Source organism: Patiria miniata, unplaced genomic scaffold (genome assembly GCF_015706575.1).
Source record: "Patiria miniata isolate m_02_andy unplaced genomic scaffold, ASM1570657v1 HiC_scaffold_20, whole genome shotgun sequence".
Classification (NCBI taxonomy): Eukaryota; Metazoa; Echinodermata; class Asteroidea; order Valvatida; family Asterinidae; genus Patiria; species Patiria miniata.
Window position 1 is genome coordinate 10351404 of NW_024037059.1, and position 9373 is coordinate 10360776.

Genomic DNA, 9373 nt, shown 5'->3' on the forward strand with positions numbered 1-9373 from the left:
CAACTCATTAAATTTACACCACTTTGTCTTTGCGCCTCTTTTTTTTTTTTTTTTTTCCTTCCTTTTTTTCTTTTTTTTTCTTTTCCGTACGTATCTTTTGGATCAAGAATATTATTGGTATCAAATGTTTACTCTGTCTTATGTATTTACAACCATACTTGCTGTATAGTACAACTTACATGTATGTGCATATGCGTTTTCGATCGTTTCATTTTGTTTATTAAATGTATGTATTAATTCAATGTTAAAGGGAATTCCTACTGGCGACAAGCTCTGCTTTTTAGGGATCCCCTTCCATCATCTCTAATTTGAAAATAATGCGCTCAAGTGTATCAATATAGTTTTGTAAAACCAGTATTAATTTCTTAATATTTAAACCTATATGTATTTATGCCTTATCACGTAATAATCTCAATGAGATGTGGTAAAAAAATAAATAAAATAAAAAAAAAATGAGTAGCGACGGGTGCTGGTGTCGCTGGAGGGGGGGGGGGGGGGGGGGGGTAGAGTTGGCAAGTTCCTGTTCAAATACCGTTCACTTTGAACAGCACCCCCATGTCCATCCAGCCACCCATTTTTAAAATGTGCGTACATGCGCGGAGTGAATTGTGTGTCGACTCGACTCGACTCGACTGGTGGGGTATGAAGAGGAAGGAATGGGCGTAGCCGGGGGTGTATTTACCACCCCTAATATTTTGGGAAGACTTTTCACCAGCGCTTATAACCCCCATTTGTGCTCTAAGTTTTCTTCCGAAAAAGTGCCCTTTTGGAAAAAAAAAGTGGCGCTATTTTTGTGCCAGCTGCCTGTCTGATTTTTTCTTTGATTTCGCCATGACTTGTATAACCCTGAAAATCACCACACATTGCCCATTAGTGTGCATATTCGTCGATTTTTGACCAGCGCCCCAATCAACGGATAATTTACGCGGCCGCCCCCCGCTTTTCCCCTATTTTCTTATTGAAAAAAAAAATCAGTTTTCCTTAGCATATCAGGAGCCACGAGTTCACAGGATGCTTTAGACTGTCATTTCCTAACAATTCAGTAAGATATTTTGTGAAAATTTAATTATTTGGTGTTTTTTCAATGTTTGCACAATGTTGTATCTTCCCTTTAAGATCAAAGAATGTGCGCTTCAGAGCTGCTGTACCTGTATACTGTTCGTTGTTTCAAATCCCGCAGAAGTTAGTGTTTATACATGGATCTAAAATGGAGGGCAAAACATACACACGACATTTTAGATGGTATTTTTTACAAATACTGCTGAATTTCTCAAAAGACTCATGTGTTTGACTTGCGGCGCATAATTAAAGGGGGTCCGCTCATAAGTCCGACGCCTCATAGGTCCGACGCCTCATAAGTCCGACAAAATCGTATCCCCTAACCAAATAAAGGCCCATAAGTCCGACGCCTGATAGGTCCGACGCCTCATAGGTCCGACGCCTCATAAGTCCGACGTCTCATAGCTCCGACGCCTCATAGCTCCGACGCCTCGTAAGTCCGACAAATTAAACGCCTCAGGCGTTTTTCCGTTGTCGGACTTATGAGGCGTCGGACCTATGAGGCGGAATAAATAAACTTTACTTTATGCCTCAAAAGTCCGACGCCTCATAAGTCCGAAATTTATGAGGCGTTGGACCTGTGAGGCGTCGGACTTATGATACGGCCCAAAAGCACTTCGTTTTGTTAGGAGGTCAAACAGTCTTTGGATTAATCTGAAATGTCAGTTTCACAAAACACATTCGGCTTAAAAACGCATCCCAAAAACTCCAAAGACGGAGTAGTCAGTTGGCTATTACCCCCATCCACCTGACCAATGTTAGTTATTTTAATATATGAAAAATCCAAAAGTGTCTTTAAGCTTCCATTAACCCTAATGTAGCGGCAGCCTTATCGATTCGCATGAAGTCGGTGGCCTATGTTAAGGTGTGCCACTAGGGGGCGCAGTGTCTCGCAAAATAAGATGAAGACAAATAAACAAGGGTCTCGACAGAAGCTTGCTGTTTCAAGAATGTATTGTAAAGCTCTCACTTCAGTATGGTAACAGCTCCAGTACAGAACAAAGATTCAAGGATCAGGGATCAGCACACAGGCTCAAGTTCAAATAATCTCCAATAATTGAGGCTCTGTGATCTAGGCTACAGTTCCATCCATTGAATACGAAACATGAACTGGCAAAGCTCCGTGAAAACTGCAATTACAAGAACAAATCCAAATACAAAGTTCAATATCATGGAATTACACTATGTTTACATGCAAATAACATATAAATGAGAGTCCAGTGCCTTTCTTATAAAAACTGAATAAACTAAAGCTTCAAAAGACTCTAGAAAGTCCTCAATGATATGAGTAATCATTAAACAATACCTCCTTGCTTCTTCTGGGGGTTATTTAGGCCTTAAAAACAATCAGGTTCTGGTGGTCCTTTTAGATGCTCTGGAGTACAATTTACAACATGCAATAAAGATGGCTACTAAAAACAATGTGCTTTCAACAAGTACAATCCTAGTTGTCAAAAGAGGGCGCCCTATAGGTTTTGCAGAGGCTGCAGTTACATGGCTCCCCAAAATTAGTGACTTCTAATTTTTCCATTTCAAAGCCTTACAAACTGACATTGAATATCAATTCCTACTCGTCACTTACATGTTAAGATCAAAAGGTATAAACTATACTGTTCAACAACTTGCCAAAAAACACTAGTTAAAGAGCTCTTCAAATCTAAGTTCAATAATTCGAACACTGGTCAAACACAACTCATCAACAAGAAACTCTAAATTGGGACTAAGGCTCCCCGATGGGGAATCCCCAGTGCTCCTGACTCTTAAGAAGCACGACAAGCTTCTGGATGGGGCGTTCCAGGGTTGTCACTGGTCGTGTTCGTTTGCCCTTGACATCTAAGGATCTGTCGGCAACAACAAGCTTCACTCTTCTGACTTGGCCGTCAGTGCCAGGAATAGCTTCGGAGATTCTACCAAGTTGCCACTGGTTTCGGGGTAGATTGTTGTCAACAATCAGGACAACATCTCCGACTTGGACGTCAGGTACCCTGCGTGTCCACTTCTGTCTTGCTTGAAGAGTTTGCACAAACTCCCTTTTCCAGCGATTCCAAAATTCATTGGCTAGATACTGCACTCTTCGCCAACGTTTTTGGGAGTAGACATCGACACGCTGAAACTCGCCAGGAGGTGGCAGAACCACACTTGATTTCAGAGTGAGCAAGTGGTTGGGTGTCAGAGGTTCTAAGGCGGTGGGCTCATTCAGAGTGGTTACCGATAATGGTCTGCTATTCACTATTGCTGCTGCTTCGCACATGAAGGTTCGGAGAGACTCGTCATCCAACTGGGTTCCCGAGTGTTCCATGAGAGCTTGGAGAACTCTTCTCACGGACCGAATGAGCCTTTCCCATGCTCCCCCAGTGTGACTCGCTGTAGGAGCATTCATCTTGAATTCTGGATAGTCGCACCCTCTTTCAATGAGGAAGTGTCGCAACCTGTCATGATCCATTTCTTCTAGTGCTCGCTTTAGCTCTGACCTTGCGCCAACTAGATTTGTTCCCTGGTCAGACCTCAGCACCCGCATTGGGCCACGTATGGCTGTAAATCGGCGTAAGGCATTTATGAAGGAGTCTGTAGTCAACGAGTTGGCAACCTCAATATGGATGGCTCGGGAGGCCAAACAAGTGAAGAGGACCCCGTAACGCTTAATCTCCTTCCGTCCTTCCTTGATCAGCCATGGACCAAAGTAGTCTACACCACAAAATGTGAAAGGAGGTGCTGGCTGAAGTCTCTCATCAGGTAGGCTGGCCATCTTTTGCTCTTGCACCCTTCCATACAACTTTCGGCATCTGACACAATTGGAGATCTGAGTGGCAACTGCAGCACTGCATCCCAGTATCCAGAATCCATTTGACCGTATGGCATTTGTCGTCGTACCACGACCTTGATGAGCTGCTAGCTCATGAAAATGACGGATTATCAGGCTAGTGACGTGGTGTCTTCTTGGAAGGATGGCTGGATGTTTGAATTCGAATGACATGTCTGCCTTTCTGATACGTCCTCCAACACGCAAGATGCCTTCGTTGTCGATGAAGGGGTCCAGCCTGAAGAGTGAGCTTGTACGCTTCATTGACTTGTTCCGCTTCCGTGCAAGGTGTCTATCTATGTCACCGTCGTTGACATTTAGACTGGTGAGTATCCGTATCTCCTCTGGGAAGGATTCGCTTTGTACAAGCTTGATGATAGTTCGTTCGGATCGCTGCAGGTCTTCAACAGTCGCCGGGGAATAGTGAGGAAGATGGTTGGCCTCTGACTTGTAACTCTCAGTCAACTCTCCACGTTGGTCCTTTACAGCCTCCATCAGTCGAGACATGAACTTCTGACATCCTGCTATGGCTCGTCTAAGAGAGCGCCATTTGGAGAAGTGCTCAAGCTCTACGGCAGATTTCACTGTCTGCACCAGCAGCACGCTTGTCTTCTTTACTTCTGGATCTTCTGGAGAAGTCTGATATTCGGTTGATTCTTGAGGTGGTAGTTTTCTTTCCAAGAGAAAGTCTGGCCCTTTCAGCCATTTCGAGGTGAGAATTTCCTCAACTCTCAAACCTCGAGATCCTTCATCTGCCGGGTTCTCCTTCGTCCCCACATGTTTCCACTGGTCAGGATCAGAGCGACTTCTTATTTGTTGCACCCGATTGGCAACAAACACATGAAACCGTCGCGATTCATTCTTGACGTAGCCTAGAACCACTTTACTGTCTGTCCAAAAGACTTCGGTTATGGTATCTAGGTCGAGCTCCTTTTGCAGTAAGGTGCTGACTCGCACTGAGACGACAGCAGCGGTCAACTCCAGACGAGGAATGGTAATGGGCTTAAGAGGAGTGACCCTGCTCTTTCCCATTATCAATGTGCTGTGGACATTCTCTTTGTCATCAATGAGACGGAGATACGAGCACTGACCATAAGCAAAAGCACTCGCGTCAGAGAAGTGATGAATTTCTGTAGCAATCACCTTCCCAAACTTCTCTGGACAAACACATCGTGGAATCTTGAGTTTCTCTAGAAGAGGTAGGTCCTTTCTCCACTTTTCCCAGCGTGATCTCATTTCTTCATTCAAGGGGGTGTCCCAGTCAGCTTGAACTCTACACAAGTCTTGAAGAATGAGTCTGCCCACCAACATGACTGGAGCAACGAAGCCAAGAGGATCGTAGATGGAGCAGATGGTGGAAAGAATTCCACGCCTCGTCAAAGGTTTGTCTCGCAAGATAATGCGGAAGTTGAATGCATCAGATTCCACACACCATTCAACTCCGAGTGCTCTTTCTATGGGAAGGGCATCGTGGAGGAGGTCAAGAATTTTCACATTACTGGCTCGGTCTTCAAGTGGGACGTTTTCCATGACCTCTCTGGAATTCGAGATAAACTTGTGCAGTCGTAGTCCGCCCTGTGCACACATTTCTTTGGTTTGTCTAATCAAGGTGACAGCTTCAGATGTGGACGAGACTGACTTTAGGCCGTCGTCAACATAGAAGTTGTGTCGAACAAAGTCTGCAGCATCAGAGCCGTACTTAGCTTCGTAGTCTTCTGCGATCTGTTTCAGGCCGAAGTTTGCACATCCGGGTGATGAAACTGCACCGAAGAGGTGTACACCCATTCGGTATTCTGTGGGTTCGTTGTTGAAGTTGCCATCTTTCCACCATACGAATCGCAGATAATCTCTATGCCTTGCTTCGACTTTAAACTGGTGGAACATCTGTTCGACATCGCACATGAATGCCACTGGACGCAATCGGAATCTGCAGAGTATCCCGACGAGGCTGTTCATTAGGTCTGGACCTTGAAGTAAATGGTCATTCAAGGACTCTCCCTTATACTGAGCACTGCAATCAAACACCACGCGAATCTTCCCCGGTTTCTTGGGATGATAAACCCCATGATGTGGTATGTACCACACTCCACTTGATTTGCTGACATGGGTGCCAGGCACTTCCTCCGCATGGTTCTTACTAATGATGTCCTGTAGAAAGTTGGTGTAGTCCGAGTGGTACGTGGGATTCTTCTTGAAGCGAGTCTTGAGAAGTTCGAGGCGGTGCAGTGCCATCAATCTGTTATTCAGGAGATCCGGTTCAGACCCACGGAATGGTAATGGCATTTCATAGTGACCATCATTTCGTTGATGAATACCATTTCTGATCTTGTCCAAGAACTGGATGTCTTCCTGTGACAGGTTGGTATCGTCTGGTTTCTTCTCGGGGAAATCCAACTCCAGCATCTGTGAAAATTCAGTTGGAGTGATTTCCTTCACCTTGTTCCTGATAGAAAAGATCACGTGCTTACTTGTCGATTGATCATTTTCCGACAAAGGGTGCACCTTGCAGGTGACTATCTTGTGACTGATTCCTATGGGGTCATTTCCCTCGTCTTCTCCAAAGTGAGGGTTGACAATGCCAACAATAGACCATCCGAGGTCTGTTCGTTGACCGTATGGGCCGCTTTCTGCTGGGTGGATGACTTCACGTGGCGCAAGAGCACGTGGGCAGTTGTACCCAATCAGGAGACCTATTTCGCATTCCGTTGCAGGCATCAGGTGATTTGCCATTCCTTCGAGGTGAGGCCATTTTCTGGCCATGTCTGCCGTCGGTATGTGATCACGATTAGCTGGGATGGCTTCTCTGCAGTATGTACTCGGTAGTGGAATCTTGGTCTCACTGTTGTATCCTCTCACGAGCAGTCCATTAATCTTGCGGCTTGATACCCTCTGCTCCTTTGCAGTCATGGTAGAAAGCAGAAGATGAACCTTTGGTCCATCCAGGCCAAGAGCATCGCATGTGTCTCTTAGGATAAATGTGGTATCAGATTGTGTATCCAGTAATGCGTAGACTAGTCGCTCATGTCCTGGTCGATCACAATGGGAAATCCATACGGGAACAGTCATTGAGCTCTGGCTGCAATCCTCAACTCCGCTGAAGAGACTTATTCGAGTGTTTGAGCTGACTGCTTTATGTTCTTGTTGGGCTCCTTCTGCACTTGAGTTCACACTTATCTTGACCTCTTCCTTGGTGTCGCCATGCAGGGATGTAGGGTGGTGTTTAGAGCAGGTTCTGCAGGTCAGTCTTCGTCGGCAGTACTTTGACATGTGCCCCTTTGACAAGCATCCAAAGCATAAGCCTTTCTTCTTTGCAAACTCCTTACGCTCGCCTATTTCCTTCGACAGGAAGATAGGACAGGAGTCTAGGTAGTGGGTCTTGTTGCATAGAAGACACTCCTTCCATTGCTGCATGTGGTTTCCCTTCTGTCCCTTGGATGGAGACTCATCTACTCTGGTAGGGAAGGAATTAGCTCCTGGAGTTCGTTTTCCGACATTCTTGTCAGGCTTGCTGTGAGATTCTGAAGACTTGTATCGTTTGTCATCTCCCTTCAGGCCTTGCAGGGTGGTCACGGGATCGCACGCAACGTTTGCTTCCTTTTCAATGAACTTAGCAAACTCACAGAAGGTAGGAAACTTTCCATCCTTTTCCTTCTTATCCGCAACCTTTCTGGCCCATCGGCTGATTAACCAGTCAGGGAGTTTTGAGAGCATCTTTCTGTTTTCGCGTTCATCGTTGAGAACATCTAAGGTGCCAATGCTCCTTGTGGCGGTTTCACACTGTCTCAGAAAATCCGCAAAGTTTCGCAGGGCTATTCCATCACGAGTGGGGATCTTTGGCCAAGAATCCAGTTTGTTCCTGAAGGCATTTGCGACGACAAATGGATCTCCATAGCGTTTCTCTAGTAGTTTCTTTGCTTGGTTGTATGCATCGTCGGTAGTGAGATAGAAGTAGCCTTCGATTGCCTCTCTTGCTGCACCTCCAGTGTATTTCTTCAAGTAATGGAGTTGCTCTGATGAGGGAATCCCACGTTGTTCAATCAGTGTTTCAAATGCACTTTTCCAGTTGGGATATTTAAGTGCATCACCCACAAACACTCCTGGTTCTGGAGGGGGCAGCCGACTTAAGCTCAGTTGCTTCGCAAGGGACTTGGTAAAGTCTATCAGCTGCTGTTGTGGTTCGTTTGAAACCGCTTCAGTAGTATGTACTTGGGTTGTAGATGTGACTGCAAGAGGTGGTGAATTGTTCGTGCTCTCAGTAGTGCTTTGAGAGTTGCTGGCAGGTTTAGTGGCTCCACACTTGTCTGAATTTTGCATGGTCTGAGGGTGGCACATCGATCCTGTCATTGGCTGCTCAACATTTGCCTTAGATGCTGGAGTGTGAGACATCTCTACTGGAGAATTGTTCGCATGGTTGTTCGTATCTGCCGGTGGCTTCATGCCAAATGCAGGTGTTGTGTCGTTAGTAACACCCTTTGAAGTATCAAGCTCCCCTTGTCTCATCAAGTAATCTGCAACAAGGGCACTTTTCTCTTGTGCAGGTATACCAGCCAGACTCCCTTGGGAGCCAAACAAGTGTTGGTCTTGTGCCTGATCAATTGCCTCTAACGTTGCCTCTGCAGCGTGCAAGTCTTTCATTGTGTTTAGTTGCTCGAGTTCTGCTTTCTTAAGTTCCAATTCTGCTCGTTTGTTTGCCTCTATGTCAGCGAATTTCAGCTTGGCTTTAAGGGCTGCAGCTTCAGCAGCAACAGCAGCTCTGTCAATAGCACCGGAACCTTTCGAGCTTGCAGATCGTCTTGAATAATGACTTTTTTCAGACATTCTGGATCTCATCTCACGCAGATTATCTTCAAGGTCGATGATGCGTTCGCAAGCTCTTTTCACAAGATGATGGTTTTCCTCTTCAGTCCTCTCATATTTTCTACAAAGTTCACTGACCCAATATTCTGCTGCCTGCAATTCTTCAAGTTGGTGACTTGACTCCTGCAGCTGTTGCATGGCTTTATGCATGGCATCTCGTCCAGCTTTAATTGCAGAGACTTGATTTGAATCTGATAATAATTCCTCCAATTGGTTGGCACATCTATGCCAGGCTGACAGGGAACTTCGGAACCTCCGCTCATGTAGGCTGACTTGCCACAGTAAACCTTTCTCTGTGAGTTGTCTTTCTCGGGCGGTTTCGACTCCATTTCCATCCTCACCTCCCTCAGCCTGGGCAGTCGCAGCATTGCTTTCGTCTGTGTCTGTGCGTGACATGGCCAAAACCTATTTACTGTATTGGGATAAACCTCCAAGTGAAAGTGTGCGCATCAATGTACATTCATATTAATAGTATGCACCATCATATAAACAGTGGTTAAACCTACAGGATACATGTATGTTGTACAGTATACACAAACCCATTTTTGTTTACATATACAAAAGGTTATGTATGAAACGCATGTACAATACACGTTATGATACAATGATGAGCAAATGTAATTCCGCAATACTGTAATATGCAGGTCTGTATGTTAC

The 9373-nt window shown here is 45.3% G+C and overlaps 1 protein-coding gene across 1 annotated transcript; it reads right to left on the reverse strand.

The window, feature by feature from the left end:
- Positions 1 to 1884: 1884 nt before the first annotated feature.
- On the reverse strand, positions 1885 to 9112 carry LOC119727375. The gene is made up of 2 exons (XM_038199244.1): positions 2366 to 9112; positions 1885 to 2189 (listed from the first exon to the last, which is right to left on the reverse strand). Exon 1 carries the CDS (start codon positions 9110 to 9112, stop codon positions 2780 to 2782), a length of 6333 nt encoding a protein of 2110 aa, XP_038055172.1. The 3' UTR covers positions 1885 to 2189; positions 2366 to 2779.
- Positions 9113 to 9373: the final 261 nt, after the last annotated feature.